We start from the raw sequence: 18,714 nt of genomic DNA, 5'->3' as shown, positions 1-18,714 counted from the left end.
TCTGAGAGCTGTTAGCGAGCTCTGGGACACAGATGGGAAGAGATTGTGGCTCTGGAAAAGCCTCTCCTTGTCCCTGACCTGTGTGGGGGTGCTTGGGTTCTTCTGAAAATCCCCAAATTTGGAGATCCTGCCCAGGATCTGCCCGCCTTGGGTTGATGCTGGAGGAGAAAACACAATTATTGCCTGAGCTGTGACCCCGCAGCAGAGGGGATTAGCCAGGATTAGGATCAGGTTTTCATCATGGACCCAAACCTGGCGTGCTCAGAAGCCGCGGGCCCTGCTCCCAGCTGCTCCCTGGCTCTGATCCCACAGCTGCTCTCAGCCCCTCGCTGTGGATTTGGGTGAATTTTTGCTGTTTTCATTCCTGTCCCACTCCACCGCTGCTGGGCTCTCACCACATCCAGATTTGGGGAGGTGTCCCCGTGTCCCCAGAGCCAGGAGCAGCTCCCCTGGGGGCTGCAGACACCTGAGGGTGCTGGGTCCCCTCAGCCAGGTGTTCCCAGCTCCCAACCCCTCCCAGGCACTGCTGCTGGGATAAACCTGGGAATTCCAGGGGGAAACCTGGAGTTTGCCACTGGAGCTGTGGAGAAAGGAGGTCAATGAAGGGCTGGGGATGAGGGGAGGTGGTGACAGCCCAGGTGACACTCGGCTCCTTCATGCACACACAGGGGGACCTGGAGGAGCCCAGCTGAGAGCAGGGACAGGCAGGAATGAAGGATTTGGACAGGAATCACAGGAATGAGCAGCAAGCTGTGCCTCTCCCCCATAAATCCAGGAATTCCACGTGTCTGTGTGGTGGGAGCTGTGGGATGAGAGCTGGGAGCTCAGGAAGGCATTTGGGGGCATTGGGCAGCACCTGTGACAAAGACTCTGGGTCTTGCCATCACCTGGATTCTGAAGTTAATTATCCTTTGGGAAGAAATCAGTCAATTAGAGAGGAATTCCTGGCTGGGAGGGTGGGCAGGGGCTGGGATGGAATTCCCAGAGCAGCTGTGGCTGCCCCTGGAGCCCTGGCAGTGCCCAAGGCAAGGCTGGATCCCCTGGGACAGTGGGAGGTGTCCCTGGCATGGCAGGGGTGGCACTGGGTGGATTTAAGGTCCCTTCAACCCAAACCATTCCAGATCCTCTGATTCCATGATTCTCCACGAAAGGAACTGTGACAACCACACTGCCACACTGCATCTATGCCTGCATTTATTTATACTGAACAGCTTTAAAAATACAGAATAAAATAGCTTTATCTACTATTATTCACAACATCTGGTCCAAATATTACATTTTTAAATATTTAGTTGTTTAATGAAGCAATGTTAGAAAAAAAAGGAATAATAATTAAAAAAAAACTCTGTAAAAGAATTACACATCTTGAAACAAGAACAACAAAAAAAAATCAAACCATCCCTCCCCCCAAAGAAACTTTTGCTGTTGAACAAAAAAAGTTTTACAGCCAAAGTCAGTCACGAAAAGTCATGGAAAAAACAAAATTTATCCCCACCGCCTAAGAACAGTCAATAGTTTGTTATGCCAGAGGTTGTTCTAAACAGACAAATACAGGAATTATTTGGACTGGCAGCACGAGGATTGCCCAGGAAGGGCAGAGGCCACCCGAGCTCTCCCTGCCACCCTGGGTGTCACTGCACAGCCACAGCCCCGCGGGAATTCCAGCCAGGAATGCTCGGGGTGGCTCCAACACCGATCCCAACTCTCACCCAGCCCTGGGATCTCCCCCAAAAACAGAGAAACTGCACCAAGTGGGGCTTTGCTGCAAAAAATGAGTGACCCTCCACTGCCCCCGCTTCAAAAAATGAAAGGAAAGGGAAGAAAAAGAGCAGCTTTTGGCTGAAGAAGGCCACAGAGAAGCAAGGTGAAGGTGGTGCTGGTCTCACACAGGCGTTTCACACATCAACCCAGCGGTTCTGGCAAGCACAGGCTGCTGAGGGGGGGTGGAGGCATCCAAGGGCTCAGCAGACACCAGGCTCTGCCACCACGAGTGCCTGGGGTGCTGTTTGTACCCAAAATGACAGGATTTCCACACTTTTTGGGTGTAAGTGACGGGTCACACTCACTGGTGCTCCTCAGGGCGTCACTGAGGGTTTTTCTCCAATTCTGCCCCAGGAGCCCTGAGGACTCAGCAGGGAGGAAACAATAAAACCCTCCAGTTTTGGGTAGGAACACAAACATGGGTAAATAAAGTATACACAACCACTATAGATTCGTCAATGAAGAAATTCTACCATCACATGACATTGTCATGACACTCATACCACTCCCTCCCAGGAAAACCGCTGCCGTTATCCTGAGCGGAAATGTTATTTTCTTAATATATGGAAATAAAATACTGCAATATTCATGTACAAACCAAGTTGTCATATTTCAAGTCAGTATTAAAAGGCAATAAAAGCAAATTTTGGGTTGAAAAGGTTGAGCTTTCTGAGCGAGGTACGTGGTGAAGTCCCTCCAATATGACAATGTTAATCAGTCATAGCTGTCAGCTACGAAGCCTAAATTTCTATAGGCATAATTTGCAAGTAATTGCTTTAGAAAACGTGTTTCAACATGTCAGCAAGAACCCTTAATTTAACCTAAAAAAAAATACAAGAGAATATCAATTACAAAAATCCCAAGTAACTTTCTTTGTTTACACTGATACTATCTCTGATATGACAAAATGAGATTTCTACCATGAATATTTGCCCTTCCCTCTCAAAATTTGGTTGAAACTTCTCATCACCTCTTGACTCAACTCTCAGCTGCTGCCTTCCCTGGGTGGTTGGAGTTTGCCTGTTGGAAAGGCAGGAAAGGACAGAGAGGAAAAGCATTGCACTGGCAGTCAGGGTCCACCTGGATGTCCCCAGCACACACAACTCGTGTTTAAAGCTCCCTAAAACTGCAGCCTCCTCCTCTACCACCCCTGCCAGCAGCTTGGCACAGGCTCCCTGAAACCTCACAGCAGCCACTTGGGAAAGTGAGCAGGAAAAGGGGAGGTGGGAGAAGGATTTCAGGTCCAAAATCCCCCCTGCACCTGCACAAACCCAGGTGAACACGGGCATTTCCCCCATCTCCTCTGTGGGGGCTCCTCTTCCCACGGCTCCTGTGCCCACCTCAGCCCAGCCCCTCCTGCACACCCAGGTGTCCTTCCCCAGCCTGGGGCTCACCTTTAACCACCCACCCTGGAAAAGGTGAGGATTTGTCCCATTGACCAGCTGGGCTCCACACTGACCCTGACTCCAGCTGCTGCCCGTGGCCAGGGGCCAGCTGGGGCTGCTCTGCTCTCGGTGGGGGGAATGGGCAGGAGTCACAGAAAGAATTAAATCCAGCAGATAATTGGACTGCACGTGCTCGGAGAGTGCTGCAAGGAAGGAGGGGTGTTCTGCTCCAGGGAGGAGAGAGAATTGTCCTGGGGTTTGCTGCCCTGGGACTTGGAGTGTCTTGGGAATCACCATTAGAATGCACCCACATTTCTCCCAACAGGGTGAGAGACAAACTCTGCTCTAGTGCCTTCCTCTCTCTGGAGCTAGCTGGAAATCAAAAGCTTTTTCCTCCCTTCCTCCACTTTTACAGGATAACCAACTTTGGCATTGGACATCACCACAACCCCACCAGAGGTGGCTTTTGTTTTCCTTTCGGATGGGTATTTTTAACCCCTCCCTGTCTGCCACACACCTTTGGTTGCACAGAAAGCTGGGGAATTTGGAAGCTTCGTGCCACTGATCAGAAGTTCCCGCACCCAAACCGTGTGCAGGCGGGCATGGGAATCCAACACCTCAGTAGCTGGAGAGGAAACACTGAAAAATGAGCAAAAACGACTTTGTTTCACAGGCAAACCAACCTCGTCTACTACACAACGACTCTTCCGACCAGCTCTCGAGTCCAACTGACACCAAGACTGCAAACTACTGAAGGTTCCCCGAAGGAAGCAGGAACAAAGGCATGCTTGGACATGGGAAAAGCGGGATAAAACAGTTTCTGGAAACAGCCATGGCATGCTGAGAACGATATCCACGGAATCATTCCAACTCTACACTACTCAGTACTGATCCGTCAAGCTCTGTCCTTGCCCTCCCCACCCCAACCCGTCCATGCTTCAATAACCCAGAACAAATTCCCCTGGGAGCAGACTCAGAGAAAACAGAGTTCCTGTGCTCCTGTCCAGTAGTCAAACTTGGATAAATATATCAGGGGGTTACAGGAGCTACTGTTATGATTTTCCAGGAATACAAAACGCAAGCACCGTAGAGCATTACTGGCCTTGAAATTACATTACACAACATTTCCCTGATGATCTCCACAGCTGAAAATGCTTTTGGGGCCACACTGAAGTCTAAAACTAACTTGCAATAGTAAGAACATTAAACAGGAATAAAACTGTTAATCATGAATGCATGATGAGCGTGAACACCCACATAACAGCAGAGCTGAGACTATTCCAGGAAAAAAAAAGAGATATCTGAGTGGTGCCCTGATTGGACCCAATACCCGTGAAGCCACCCGGTGGGTGAGGCTGACAGGTCAGTGTCTCTGCTGTCCCAAACCCCCTTTCCAGTGGCAATCAGCCTCTGGAGAAGCCCCACAAAAGGAGAAGAGCCTTGTGCAGCATCAGCAAAAAAAAACCTGCTCAGGCCAAGCCAGGAGTGCCAGCAGCGTTCGGAGCATGTGGCTTTCCCTGCAAGGGAACAACTGTTAATTGCTTGGAGCTGCTCAGCTAATTAGCATTTCTGGCCAGGAAACATCGTGCTGGACACAGGCACTGAGCTGAAACGCAGCCCCCAGGTCCTGTCTGAGTTCAGGTTCCCAGCCCTGGAACACCCCAGGCTTGTGTGTCCGTAAGGAAACCCCAGGCACTGCGGGGAGCTGAGGGAATCCCAGGGGAAAGCAACGTTCAAAAATCAGAAATGCTGTCAATAAAGTAAGTGGCTGATGCAGCACTGTGCCAGCCAAGGCTGTCACGGTTTTCAAGGGCAAAGTTATTCCAGAAACTTCCTGTCTGAGCACTGGATGTGTCACTGAAATCAGAGATAATTCAGAATTAAACTCTCATGATTTGCGAGCATCAGCTGAGCCCGTTTTCCATGGAATGTGCAAATCACTGAGTGGCAGAACAGCATCTATGGGATTTGACATGATCAGAAGAAAATATTTTTCCTTTTCATTTTTTCCCCCTCCTCCTTCTCCAAGGTTCAGCTTTCCTGGCAGAACCAACACTGAGGGCTTCAATAAAATCACCATAAAACAAAAGGTTTGCAGCAGCACTTCCACACCTCCACCTAAACCCATTTAAAACCCACAGAGTTAGGTGCACAGCTCTCTACAACTTCCCAAAAATCAGTGGGATTTGCCCCAGAGACACTAGACCTGGCTCCCACCACCCACAGCAGGAAAAGCTTTTTTTTTTTTAATTTTCCTTTTTTTTTTTTTTTTTTTTTAATCCGTCTCAGCTCTGGTTCCAGAATTTAAATGCAGATATACAAAACATATATTTTAATGCTTCTTAATCAGCAAGAAACTGCAAATACATCTTTAACTACAACTAGATAATATAATTTCAGCTAAGGCTATACTGTAGCTTCTGAGTCTTCGTCTGAACTCCTGCAGTTACTGCTTTTCCTGAAGCCCTTCCACGTGTATCCCATGAAGGTGGGGCTGATGGGCAGGAAGCTGAAACATCTGTATTTTTTAATGAAGTTCATGCCAAAAGGCAGATCATACGTTTCCATGCCATCCAGGGATTTGCTTCCTTTACCAACCCCTTTCTTCCATTTCCGTATTCCCCTTTCTTCAGGGCTTCCTAGAAATCAAAATAAAAGGAGAAGAATAGAGAGCTCCTGTTCCTGTTCTGTTGCAAGGAATGATGCTGTTCTCGAGGGAATGCTGCTGCTGCTCCCAGGGAATGCTGCTGCTGCTCCCAGGGAATGCTGCTGCTGCTCCCAGGGAATGCTGCTGCTGCTCCCAGGGAATGCTGCTGCTCCCCAGGGAATGCTGCTGCTCCCAGGGAATGCTGCTGCTCCCCAGGGAATGCTGCTGCTGCTCCCAGGGAATGCTGCTGCTCCCAGGGAATGCTGCTGCTCCCCAGGGAATGCTGCTGCTCCCAGGGAATGCTGCTGCTGCTCCCAGGGAATGCTGCTGCTCCCCAGGGAATGCTGCTGCTCCCCAGGGAATGCTGCTGCTCCCAGGGAATGCTGCTGTTCCCCGGGAATGCTGCTGCTGCTCCCCGGGAATGCTGCTGCTCCCAGGGAATGCTGCTGCTCCCCAGGGAATGCTGCTGCTCCCAGGGAATGCTGCTGCTCCCAGGGAATGCTGCTGCTGCTCCCAGGGAATGCTGCTGCTCCCCAGGGAATGCTGCTGCTCCCCAGGGAATGCTGCTGCTCCCAGGGAATGCTGCTGTTCCCTGGGAATGCTGCTGCTGCTCCCCGGGAATGCTGCTGCTCCCTGGGAATGCTGCTGCTCCCCAGGGAATGCTGCTGCTCCCCAGGGAATGCTGCTGCTCGCAGGGAATGCTGCTGCTCCCAGGGAATGCTGCTGCTCCCAGGAAAAGCTGCTGCTCCCAAGGAATGCTGCTGCTCGCAGGGAATGTTTCTGGTCCCAGGGAATGCTGCTGCTCCCAGGGAATGTTTCTGGTCCCAGGGAATGCTGCTGCTCCCAGGGAATGCTGCTGCTCCCCAGGGAATGCTGCTGCTCCCAGGGAATGCTGCTGTTCCCCGGGAATGCTGCTGTTCCCCAGGGAATGCTGCTGTTCTCCAGGGAATGCTGCTGCTCCCAGGGAATGCTGCTGCTCCCAGGGAATGCTGCTGCTGCTCCCAGGGAATGCTGCTGCTCCCCAGGGAATGCTGCTGCTGCTCCCAGGGAATGCTGCTGCTGCTCCCAGGGAATGCTGCTGCTCCCCAGGGAATGCTGCTGCTCCCAGGGAATGCTGCTGCTGCTCCCAGGGAATGCTGCTGCTGCTCCCAGGGAATGCTGCTGCTCCCCAGGGAATGCTGCTGCTCCCAGGGAATGCTGCTGCTCCCAGGGAATGCTGCTGCTCTCAGGGAATGCTGCTGTTCCCCAGGGAATGCTGCTGCTCCCCAGGGAATGCTGCTGCTCCCAGGGAATGCTGCTGTTCCCCGGGAATGCTGCTGTTCCCCAGGGAATGCTGCTGCTCCCCAGGGAATGCTGCTGCTCCCCAGGGAATGCTGCTGCTCCCAGGGAATGCTGCTGCTCCCAGGGAATGCTGCTGCTCCCCAGGGAATGCTGCTGCTGCTCCCCAGGGAATGCTGCTGCTCCCAGGGCATGCTGCTGCTCCCAGGGAATGCTGCTGCTCCCCAGGGAATGCTGCTGCTCCCCAGGGAATGCTGCTGCTCCCCAGGGAATGCTGCTGCTCCCCAGGGAATGCTGCTGCTCCCCAGGGAATGCTGCTGCTGCTCCCAGGGAATGCTGCTGCTGCTCCCCAGGGAATGCTGCTGCTGCTCCCCAGGGAATGCTGCTGTTCTCAAGGGAATGCTGCTGCTCCCAGGAAATGTTTCTGGTCCCAGGGAATGCTGCTGCTCCCAGGGAATGCTGCTGCTCCCAGGAAATGTTTCTGGTCCCAGGGAATGCTGCTGCTCCCTGGGAATGCTGCTGCTCCCAGGAAAAGCTGCTGCTCCCAGGGAAAGGACAGGCTCACCTGGGATGGTGTTATCCAGGATGAAGGCGACGCAGCCCCCGACGAACATGGCTGTGGTGAGCAGGACGTTCAGCACCTGATCAATGCCTGCTATTCCTGCAGCAACAGGGAAAATGAGCTTGGGATTCTGGTCATCCATACCCTGCTGATTTACACCCAGCCCAAGCAGGAACACTTGTTCCTGAGTTCAGTGAGGGATTTGCTCAAAAAGGGCTCTGGAAGCCACGTGGGGATTGATGCAGAACCTTCCCCCAGTGCACCACCACGGGACATTGTTCCCAAAATGCAACTTCAGGAACTCTCAAAAATGTCACAAAACACCATTTTAGCTCCTACTGCAGACACAACTAATCTGAACTAAGCAGAAAATGATGAAATGGGAAATAGAAATGTTCAGAGTGTAAAATTGTGGGGACCGAAATAATTATTTTTATAATTTTTTACTTTTTAAAGGGCCAAGAATTCATAGCTGCAGTTATGGAGGAACACTGCATTAACCACATAAAGCTTGAAGGATTTGCTTTCCTAACCACTTACAGCAGGACAGATATGCCCTTAAATCCTGGTCTGAAGGCATAGTGGAAAGAAAAGTCAGTTAATATTTTGTTAAAAAAAAAAACCCAAACAAACTCAAAGCAGTGAAATATTTTCTTTGAGTCCATCTCTGGTGTCACACACTGGCATGAGCACTGCTGAGGGGAACATTAAAACAGAAAACCTTCCCACTGAACTCCTCAAAGCTACCATTCAATTAATCTGCAAAGGAATTCACTAAAATCAAAATTCACACTCAGAACAAGTCTGAGTGCCAAAAAGTTTCAATCCCCAAACTATTCCCCACCTTCCAAACTCTGCCTTGGTGTTTCCTCTTAATCTTTTAACATCAATTACAGCTCACATTCGCCCTTTCTGTTTTTCTTTCAGCCCAGTTGGGAACTGCCTCCTTCCATTGCTCTACAATTCACCCAGAGAAGGCAGGAAAGCTTCAGCTGTGTCCCACTGGAACATTCCCTGCACGTCTCAACCTCCCAAGGAATTCTCTGAACACACAGAGCTTGTGTGGAGCTACAGCCTTTACTGTCTGCATTGTTTGGGTTTTTCATCCATAATTTGGGTTTCCTCTTACTGATGCTGTGCACTGCTCCGTGCCTGGATGGATTTTCCATGTGAGCTCAAGGCACAAACGTTGATGTGAAGGAGCAGGAGGGCATACCTGTGACCAGGGGGTTCTGTTTGAGATAGCTCGGGAGGACGAGCCCGAAGAAAATGGAAAATCCGAGAACAAAGAGATTCCGAGAAGAATTCAGATCGATGAACTGGAGGTTGGACAGACCCACGGCCGTGATCATCCCTAAACACAGACAACACAGCTTTTAGACACGTCTTTCTCTTAAAAAATAAAGACAGCAAACCCCTCAGAAAGAGCAGAGAGGAGCACAAAGCCCCCTTACCGAAGAGGGTGCAGAAGAGAGCCCCCAGCACGGGGTCGGGCAGCGACGCGAAGAGAGCGCTGAACTTGCCCACCATGCCCAGCAGCAGCATGAAGGCTGCTCCGTACTGGATCACCCTGCGGCTGCCAACCTGCAGGAAAACAGCACAGGACACTGAGCTCTGCCCTCAGCCTCACTGCTGGGTTTGGGTTTGTTCTTCTGTTTCAATGTGAGCTCGCTCCCAGCTCCTGCTTTGTTTTGGTGCCACAGCTGCCCTGCAGCCGAGCTCAGCTTCTCTGCCTTGGGGCTGGGGAGCTCCAGGCCAGCCCTCAAAGCATCTGGAACTGCCACGATCACCAGGAAATGTGGTGAAACCCAGCCACGAGAGAGAGAGAGCAAAACAGGCAAACCACAGCCAGGAGAGATGGCAAATGGAAAAAATAAAAGAAATTCCGTGTGCTGCTGCCCTTGGACATGGGAGCAGATTAAACAGTTACCAGTCATGGGAAGGAGATACAGATTTTTAGACTTAGATTAGTGGCTGGTTTTGTGACATCCTCAGAGACCAGGGCTGAATGCAAATCAGGGCTGTGCTAACACTGAAACCAAGGGCCTGCACTTCCTTCCCAGTTTTATTTTAAGCATTCAAAATTCAAGCAGTCAGTGGCTCTGTGTGGTGCAGGGGCACTGGATAAACATGAACAGTTGGTATTTTAACACTTCTGCTAACAGAAGGGGTGCCCTAGGGACAACAAAAACTCTTTTACATTAAGGTGGTTTCTAGAAAAGCCCTTTGCAAGTCCCCTGCTACAGAGCATCAGGGTTCAAAAAGGAAATATTCATTTGTTCATCATGTGTGACTGAGCTAAATGAGAAACAACAGATCCAACAGGTCTGAGGAGGGGAAAAGTCCTTCCCTCCCCCACATTCCTCACTGCTGAGCTCCAGGTGAGCTCCTTCCCCTGCAAACAGAAGCTACACCATGAACAGGAATTACAGCAGAATTTAGCTGGCACCTTTATCTACTCTTTATAAAGATATTCATTTCTGCAGGGCCACTGAGATCTTGCCCTACAATTCTCTTCCTGCCAGAATCAAGCAAATTTTTTGAAAACTTGCTTGATAGTGACATTTATTTATGCAAACAAATTAAGCTCCTCTGGAAAGCTACTGAAAACATCCCAGGCAGCATTTATTATTACTGAAAACATCCCAGGCAGCATTTATTATTACTGAAAACATCCCAGGCAGCATTTAGCTCAGGCTCTGTATTTATTCCCAGCACACACACTCACAGTGATTATTTTGGAGTGCATCAAATGATACCTGGTGCCTCCATTTCAGCATCACCACTATGGCAGAAGCTGCTTTAGCCCCAGCTAATCAGAGTTAATCGATCTTCTCTCATCAAGTAAAACACACATTGTCTCAAAGACTCTGCAGCACCTCCATCCAGCTGAATTTAAATTTTAAGTGTAATTACACACCCATTTCAAGGGAGGGAAATGCCCTGGGATCAGCAGGGCAATGCAGCACTAAAGATTCCCTCTCCCAAATCAACAGCAGAGCATCTCTGTGCCAAAATTCTCTCTGAAGCTGAAAAACTCCTGAGTTTTGGGGAATGAATGTGCAGGCAGGGGAACAAGAGCCAGGCCTGTTGCAGAGCCACCCAGCTGTGCCACTCTGGGCAGCTCCACTCCCTGCCACAGCTGCCACTTCAGCTTTCCTCTGTTCCAGCATGAAATGCACACTCATTTCTGTGGGCTGCTCATAGAAAAAGTGCTGTTAATTCGTCTCAACCCCCATGAAGTAACAATAGAAAGGGAGCAGAACAGAATAAACCTTTCTTTAAGGATTTTTTTCCTGACCAAAACTTCTCCTAGGAGATTTCCATCTGCAGCTGGATGGAGACTGGTACAGACAGCAGATGGTGCTGTTAGTGTTGAATTGCACCCTGAAGCCAGCAGAATCACCCTTTGTGCAGCAGAAGGAATGGCTGAGGACAAATATATCATTTATTTGGGATCAGGCCACAGGGACGACTTACTGCAAGTGGAGGACAGACATTTTCTGTCCTTGTATGAAGGATTTATGGTTCCCACGTAAAACACACAACAAGATGGACCAATTTACAACATAAATCACTCTTACCAATGCTGCTATTTCTTACCAAGGTTAAATGAACAATATCAGGCAGATCTCTCTGCAGCCCAAGGCCTCCCAGCTCACCCAGGCACAGATCCAGCCCCACACGTGAGCAAAGGAGTTCCTCAGGCACTCACACATTTTGTTGAGCAACATCACAAGAAAGACGTAAACCCCTGAGCCTTAAACCCAAACGTTTAGGGGACATTGAACTCTGAAATGACCTTGACTGCAGTCCCCGTGCCAGTGCAATGTCCCAGTACAGACGCAGATAAAGCCCAAGAACCTCACGTTGCATTTTACGGTGTTTAAGTGAGGCAATAAAAAGTCACTTCCTACTGATGCTTTCCAAGTCAAGACATACAAAAAGCACCGATTTCTACACAGTTTACAGTGCTTATGCCTCAGCTCAAACCACCCCAGAGCACTGGAATGCTGCCTGGGTTTTCCAAGAGACGGTTTATGCACCTGCTTTATGGGATTCTAACTGCTTATTACTCTGGATAAAAGGATTTTTGAGGTCTTGATGTACAATAACGCATTTCTCTCAGATAAGAGCTGGTACAGACAGTCAGGTACGCTCAGAATGATCTGGGAAGTTTTGTCTGCAGAGGAATGGAGCAGATTGGTTTCCTGAAAGAGGATTATGAACATAAGGAATGCTCGAGCCCCTGAGGGCTCATGGCAAAGCACTTCACCTTTGTGATGCCCAGGACCCCAATGTTGGGGCTGGAAGAGGTGGATCCATTCCCAGTCCCAAACACTCCATCCAGAACACAGGAGAGACCCTCGATGAAAATCCCCCTGTAAATCCCAAACAGAACACAAGAGCCACGTTGGTGCAGGCACAAATTCACTGGGAGGGTGTTTCATGGCTGAATGTCACAGGGGCATGTGTTCCATCATGGAATTACTGTTATTCATAATTCAAGCTCCAACACACTGAGAAAACACAGTGGAGTTCTGTTTCCTGATCTCAGACCCCACATTCTTAAACTGAGGAAATGATATAAAAATCCTAATAAAACTTTAGAGCCACCTTTGTTTCTAAACTGCATTCCAGGTGATCTTGACAACCTCAGTTCCAGAACCAGTTTGAATTCTATCCCTATGGAAATTGTGCTATTAACTTCCACAGACTCCAGCAGGAACAGGACTGGGATTCAAATGCTCCATCTCAAACAAAATAATCCAAGATGACAGTTCCATCCTGGATTTCAGATCCTTGGCCCTTGCGTTTGACCAACCTGTCCCATTTCATCTCAGAGCACATTCCTGTCTTACCCCAAGGGGGGGAAAAAAGTAAAAACCGAAACAGCCTGAGACACTGGAAGTATTTCTGTTTTGGACAAACCTGTTTATGGCATGGATGGGTGGAGGAGGAGCACAGGACAGCCTGGCACAGGCGTAGTAATCCCCGATGGACTCGATGATGCTGGCGACGACGGCGCTCAGCATCCCGATCACCCCCGCGGCAGAGATGGTCGGCAGTCCCCACTGGACTGTGAAGAGAACAAAACTGAAATCTCTCCTGCCCCAGGAAAGAGTCTGGCTATCAAAACAAACAGAAATCTGATGGAACTGTGGAATGGTTTGGGTTGGGAAGGACTTTTATGATCATCGAGTCCAGCTGTTCCCCCAGCACTGCCCAGGCCACCGCTGGCCGTGTCCCCAAGTGCCACATCCACACTGCTGCTAAATCCCCCCAGGCGTGGGGACACCACCCCTGTGCAGGGCTGGGCAGCCCTTCTGGGGAGGAAATATTCCCCAATATCCAACCTGACGCTCCCCTGGCTCAGGGGCCATTCCCTCTGCTCCTGTCCCTGTTCCCTGGGATCAGACCCCAAATCCCCTCGGCTGTCCCCTCCTGTCAGGAGCTGTGCAGAGCCACAAGGTCCCCCCTGATCCCTCTTTTGTCCCTCTGAGCCCCTTCCCAGCTCCTTCAGCCACTCCTGGGGCTCCAGCCCCTTCCCCAGCTGCACTCCCCTCCCTGGACACGCTCCAGCCCCTCCATGTCCTTGTCCTGAGGGGCCAGAACTGACCCTGGCATTGAGGTGGGGCCTCCCCAGTGCCCAGCACTGCTCTGGGCGCTGTTTATTTATCTTTGATGGAAACAACAAACTCCCTTCACTCTAACACAGTCTGGCAAGTTCAAGGAGATGAAAGGAGCAAAGGAAAAACCGCCAAACCAACTGCTTTGATCATACTTGGAAAAATCCCAGAGAACCATAAAACCCCACAAAAAAAATTCTCCTGTTCAGGAATCAGGAATCTGAGCTACAGCTTATGAGAAAACAATTCTGGCCAGTGAGGCAAATGCCACTTAATTATTATTGCTCCAAAAATTCACTTTGGTCACAAGTTTAGTCTACCACAGAGGATGGCAACAATGAGCCCTGATCACTGCAAAAACACCTCCCAGCTCCAAATTTTTGTAGTAGAGAAAATAAGATTAATTTAAGCCTGCAGAAAAGCCTGGCAGGTTTTCCACAGCAATTGCCTTGATGCTTTTATCTCTTTGAAATAGATGAGCCTCCTGCAACAAAGGGATCTTCAGTCACACAAGAGTGAATGAACTTCACAAATATGAAAGGGCTGATCAGGGTGGGGAAGTTTTCCTCCTCTTCTTTCCCAGAAGCTTCTATTCTTCATCTGCTGCTTTAGAAGTGGTTTCTTTTAAGAACCAAAGCATATGAAAACCACAACGAAGCTGCCTCATCACAGTGTGGTGGTATACCTGATAATTCCTATGTTTCTATTCTATTATTGCCTAATTGCCCTGTTAATTTCTGAAGGGTGAATCAGTTGTGCAATCTCATGCCATAAACCCAGCATTTAACAGCTTTAAACTCAGAGGTGGCCAACATCAAAATACATCCAAAGCATCCAAAATGTTGTGCAAAGTGTTTGGTGCTTTCCTGTAAGTAATTTCATTGCCCTCTGATAAGCAGGGTCTGGCATTCTCTGACTTGCCAGTTCCAGCAGTGCCTTGGCAAGTCAGGGCATTTTTCTGCCAGGAACAGTTGTGCTTGCTCAGGAATGGGTGTGTTTGGGGCAGGGAGGTGCAGCAGGCTGGGAGAAACTCCCCACATAAATGATTCTTCAGAAAACGAGAGTCAGTGACTTCAGCAGAGCTGTAAAAACCTGTTCCTATCATTGTATAACATCAAGAGCATTGTCAAGGACAGATAAATCAGCCAGTCCTTGGATTTCCACGTTATAGGTACAGTCACTTGTTATCAGAGGAGTCACCCAGATAAATCCTGCAAACTGCAGTTTCAGACCCTCAGCCTTCCTTGGGTGAGACCTTAAGGTATAAACTACAGAGGAAAACAAGGAAAAACCATCAGCTCCACCCAGCAAGTGATGAGAGTGGTGTGTGTGAGAATTGTGGAGTGGTTTGGATTGGAAGAGACCCTCCAGAGCCCTGTCCCTGCCATGAGCAGGGACCCTGCCACTGTCTCAGCTGCTCCAGCCTGGCCTGGGGCACTCCCAGGGACGGATCACCCACCATGCAAGGGAATGCAGCGCTGAGAGAGAGCCAGCAGAGCTTCTGGAAGAGCAGGACTGACACTCCTGGGGGCAGGCACACTTACAGGGGTAGGGCACCTTGAACCAGGGCGCCACCAGCAGCACGCCGCGCCGCGCGTCCGTGCGCGCGTAGAAGCCGTACTTGGAGCTGTCCGGGGGGAACACGTCCGTCACCGTGAAGATGAAGCACAGCAGCCACGACACCAGGATGGCCAGGATGATCTGGGGAGAGAGCAGAGAGGCTGAGAAATGAACCCTCAGTTCCCATTTGGGGTGTGCTGCACAGCAGTCAGTCTGACCGAGCAGCAAATCCCACAGGGCGCTTCCCCCTCCCAAGGAAGGGCTCTTACAAAATCCTTGGAATCAGGGCAGGCCCCTTCTCTCCTTCACAAATGGGAAAGTCTCCAAATGGGCACTTTTAACAAACTGGGGGATTAGTCTCAGTTTTAGCACAGGAATAAAGAGCAGCCTTTCACCAGGGGCAGGGAATTGTTTAGGTAAAAGGAGATGATGACGATCTGATTGCAGGTCTGAGGGCTGGTTTAGGCTCTCCTTGTGCATACAAACATCCCTTCTTCTCTGCCCTTCCCTCCCCTCCTGGTCTCCATCACTCCAACAGCTCCTCACCAGAGTGGCCACAAAATCAGAATATTTCCTGCAGCCAACAAGCTGTTACATTTCCAATAAATCTATTTAAGCTTTTATCTCACCTTTGTGAGCATTCTAGTGTTAGGAAAAACCAAGCAAAAATCCCCAAACCCTGAAACAGAAATGAATTTTTTTTTGCCTAAGGAAGAATAAGTTCAACGACTTACAGGGAACATCTTGAAAAGCTGCAGCCTGTATGCTGTCCATCCTTTCTTGGATTTATAAATGGGCAAGGGAAATTTGACATTTCTGGCATACTGAGAAAACAACAATACTAGGAAAATAGTCCTGAGGAAAAAAGGAGGAGGAGGAGGGTGGGACAAGAGAGAAATGTCATTAGCACCAATATACGATAAATTCTCAGCACAAACCTCTTCAGACCCTTCTGACACAGAACATAAATGCAGATTTTCAACTGAAGCAGAAGGCAGTAAAATGATTAAAATTATTACTCCTCAAATGACAAAACAGAATTTGAATTCTAAAGTGCTGCAAAACTCAGCAGCTGCAAGCAGGTAAAACGAATCAGGAACAGGCCCAGACTGAAGGGAGATTTTCAGTTAAAACCCCTGTGCTGCCCCTTCTTTCCTCCCAAACTCCACCTGGGATCCAGGGTTGCTCTGTAAAGCACAAAATTTGCTGCCAGCAACTGGGAAGAAACAGGAAAACTGGAGGCCTATATACAGTAATTTTTACATTTCAAATTTTGCATAAAACTCCAAAGCACTTGAAATATTTCTGTCAGGGATTTTTTTCTGTTCTTCAGAATCCCTTTTTTAATATGAATCTCTCACTAAATAGCAGCAAACGAAGCAGAATGCAGCCAGAACCCCAAGACTTGCTGCAAGTGCAGTTCATCAGTATTAGATGTCTCAATTATTATGCATTTCCCCCTCTCAGTGAAACTGCCAAGTTCCTCTAGACATTGGAAATTAATTTGTACATCTAAAATAAGCCCCCACTGCAGTGAAAAATCAGAAGCCAGGGCACGTTGCTCAATTCTGAGCGAGCCAACCCAGCTCTGCTCTGAAAGGGCCTCCCAAAGACTGGAGCTGTCTGAAGAAGCAAAGCTCCACTGAAATCTGAGATTATGTTTTTATCAGCTGACTTGAAAAATAAAAAGAGGATTTTCAGCCCTCTTCTGCCCCAGATCAGACACAAACCAGTTTTCCTCTCCCTCTGTCTCCAGGAACAAGGAGGGCATTTACAGCCCTCAGTACTCCAGGAGAAAAGCAAAAGGCACATCTTTTCCATGCAGGAAACCCCAGAATCTCCCCCAAAATCCACCATGGGAAGACGGGCTCCACTCCCTCACACACCAGCCCCAAGGACAGGGAGCTTTGGACTTCATTTAGTACAGAGTTGTAAAAAAATTTAATATTCTATTATTGCAAGGAATTTTCTATTGGCTGCATGGCAGAGGGGCTGTGAAACAACACCAAATCCTGGAGTGCCCCAGGAAAATTTGGGTAAACAGGCAAAGCCCAGGGTAGGAATAATTGCCCTTTTTACAAATCACAATGCAAAGTGTCTTATGGAATAAAGCACCCATGAACAAGTCAAGTCAGGAAACTGTTTGGGAAATTGGGAATCCTGTCCAACATGGACAAGCACCTGCAGGTCCCAGAGGCCCCCAGCTCTGCCTCAGCTGATTCTGCAGGGTCAGGGAGAAATCCAGGACCATGATCTCATCAGAAGAGCCAAGACAATTCCAGGAGCCACATCTCACAGAGCTGGAGTCACTTCTGAGTGGCTCCCCACAGCTATGGAGTTGTTTTCAACAATCCAGTGCACATTTTTGCATGGCAGAAGCCAGAAATACTTTATTGACTGGGTAATAGTTAAATCCCGCTCCTGAATTGATTTATTTTCTTTTCCATCTGCAAAAATGTCAACTTTAATTACACGTTTCCATGTCCAATTCAAAGATCTGCTTGATTCATTTAACATTAGTCCCAACTTGCACAGAATTTGTTTTACTGGCAAATAAAACGTTCCTTTGGATCAGCTGCTTAATACAATAGAATCACAAAAATACTCGTGATGCCAACATCCAAGATAAAAGAGAATTAAAGAGCCCTTTTAATCATAAGCTGCACTTACAGAATACTTTACATGTTCAAAGCACTGTGCAAACAGATTAGTGAGATCACAATCTGATCTCATCAAGGCATTCCTCCTGCTCCCAGGGCCAGCACAGTCGGGTGCTGCACATGGAACAGCAACTGCTCCAGCCCCTAAAATGGCCTTTCCAGCCTTATTTGGCTGCTCACCCACACGGGGAGCTTTTGTCTTCTCTTTGTCTCATTTTCCTCACTTATTCCTTCTCATTCTCTCATTTCCCTGGTCCCTACAGCTGATGGCACGCATCCCAGGCCCTGAAATTTCCTCTAAAAGCCTTTTTGTCCCCTTGACAGGAATCTCCCTGCTCATGGCTCAGCCACTGATGGTGTTTATGGCAGCACTTGTGCCCTCTGTCATCACTCAGCTGAATTTGGTGCAGGTAAGCAAACCAGTACCAATGACACAGGGACCAGCACCAGCAGTGGTATTTACCTGCTGCAGGAGGAGAGGAAGCAGGCAATGCCAGCCCAGAAATACAAATTGTTCACTGTATTTCATCTCTCTGGTGTTCTGTTAAATCACCTTTTCTACAGCACTGAACTCCACCCAGATCAACTCCTGCTCCATAAAATTCTGCTCTCCACACTTCATTTTTGGCCATTTTTGTCCTTTCCTCTCTCTCTGAGCCCAAATTGTCATGGAATGGTTTGGGTTGGAAGGAACTTTAAAGCCCATCCAGTTCCCTGGAGGAGCCGTGGCCAAGGACACTTCACTGGCCCAGGCTCCTCCACACCTTGGGCACTTCCAGGGATTTCTGGGGCCTCCCCACGCTCCCAGGGAGGGATTTCTTCCCAGGGAAAGCTTCTTCAGGCAACTCCCCTGAGCTGCTGCTGTCCTTATTCCCACATTTCCACAGCTGACCTTATCCACGTTCCTGCTCACGGTGTTCCTCCACACCGGCAGCGCTGCCCCAGCTTTTCCCCACAGCCTCAGCTCTGCGTCCCCAGCAGAAGCCCGGGGTACTCACAGCATGGCGATGCCCCAGTGCTTGCCAGCTCGCTCCCCAGCAGCCTGGAAGCCCGAGAGGCCGATGAGGGCCACGGTGGGGGTGATGGTCAGGGGCCCGATGTAGCGCAGCAGAGCCCCGGGCAGCCCCAGCAGCCCGATCACCACCTCGATCAGCGAGGACATGATGATGGCACCTTGGATCTGAACACACAACAGGGCAGAGAGGCAGCTCAGTCCCATCTGACAGGCAAA

General features: G+C 49.3%; 1 protein-coding gene across 2 annotated transcripts in view; it reads right to left on the bottom strand.

Annotated features, from left to right (window-relative positions):
* Nucleotides 1–1,177: 1,177 nt before the first annotated feature.
* The window catches only part of SLC23A2 (solute carrier family 23 member 2), a 52,650-nt gene continuing 35,113 nt past the window's right edge, over nucleotides 1,178–18,714 (bottom strand). For both annotated transcript variants that reach the window (XM_063420691.1, XM_063420692.1), the window contains exons 8-16: nucleotides 18,482–18,663; nucleotides 15,558–15,678; nucleotides 14,808–14,964; nucleotides 12,566–12,713; nucleotides 11,910–12,015; nucleotides 9,088–9,217; nucleotides 8,850–8,987; nucleotides 7,637–7,732; nucleotides 1,178–5,785 (exon numbers count right to left, since the gene is read on the bottom strand). In XM_063420691.1, the coding sequence (XP_063276761.1) occupies nucleotides 5,553–5,785; nucleotides 7,637–7,732; nucleotides 8,850–8,987; nucleotides 9,088–9,217; nucleotides 11,910–12,015; nucleotides 12,566–12,713; nucleotides 14,808–14,964; nucleotides 15,558–15,678; nucleotides 18,482–18,663 (1,311 nt within the window). In that variant the 3' untranslated portion in view covers nucleotides 1,178–5,552. The remainder of the gene's footprint in view (nucleotides 5,786–7,636; nucleotides 7,733–8,849; nucleotides 8,988–9,087; nucleotides 9,218–11,909; nucleotides 12,016–12,565; nucleotides 12,714–14,807; nucleotides 14,965–15,557; nucleotides 15,679–18,481; nucleotides 18,664–18,714) is intronic.

The sequence above is a fragment of the Prinia subflava genome, chromosome 32, assembly GCF_021018805.1.
Source record: "Prinia subflava isolate CZ2003 ecotype Zambia chromosome 32, Cam_Psub_1.2, whole genome shotgun sequence".
NCBI lineage: Eukaryota > Metazoa > Chordata > Aves > Passeriformes > Cisticolidae > Prinia > Prinia subflava.
This window is presented reverse-complemented; position numbering and strand designations above follow the sequence as displayed.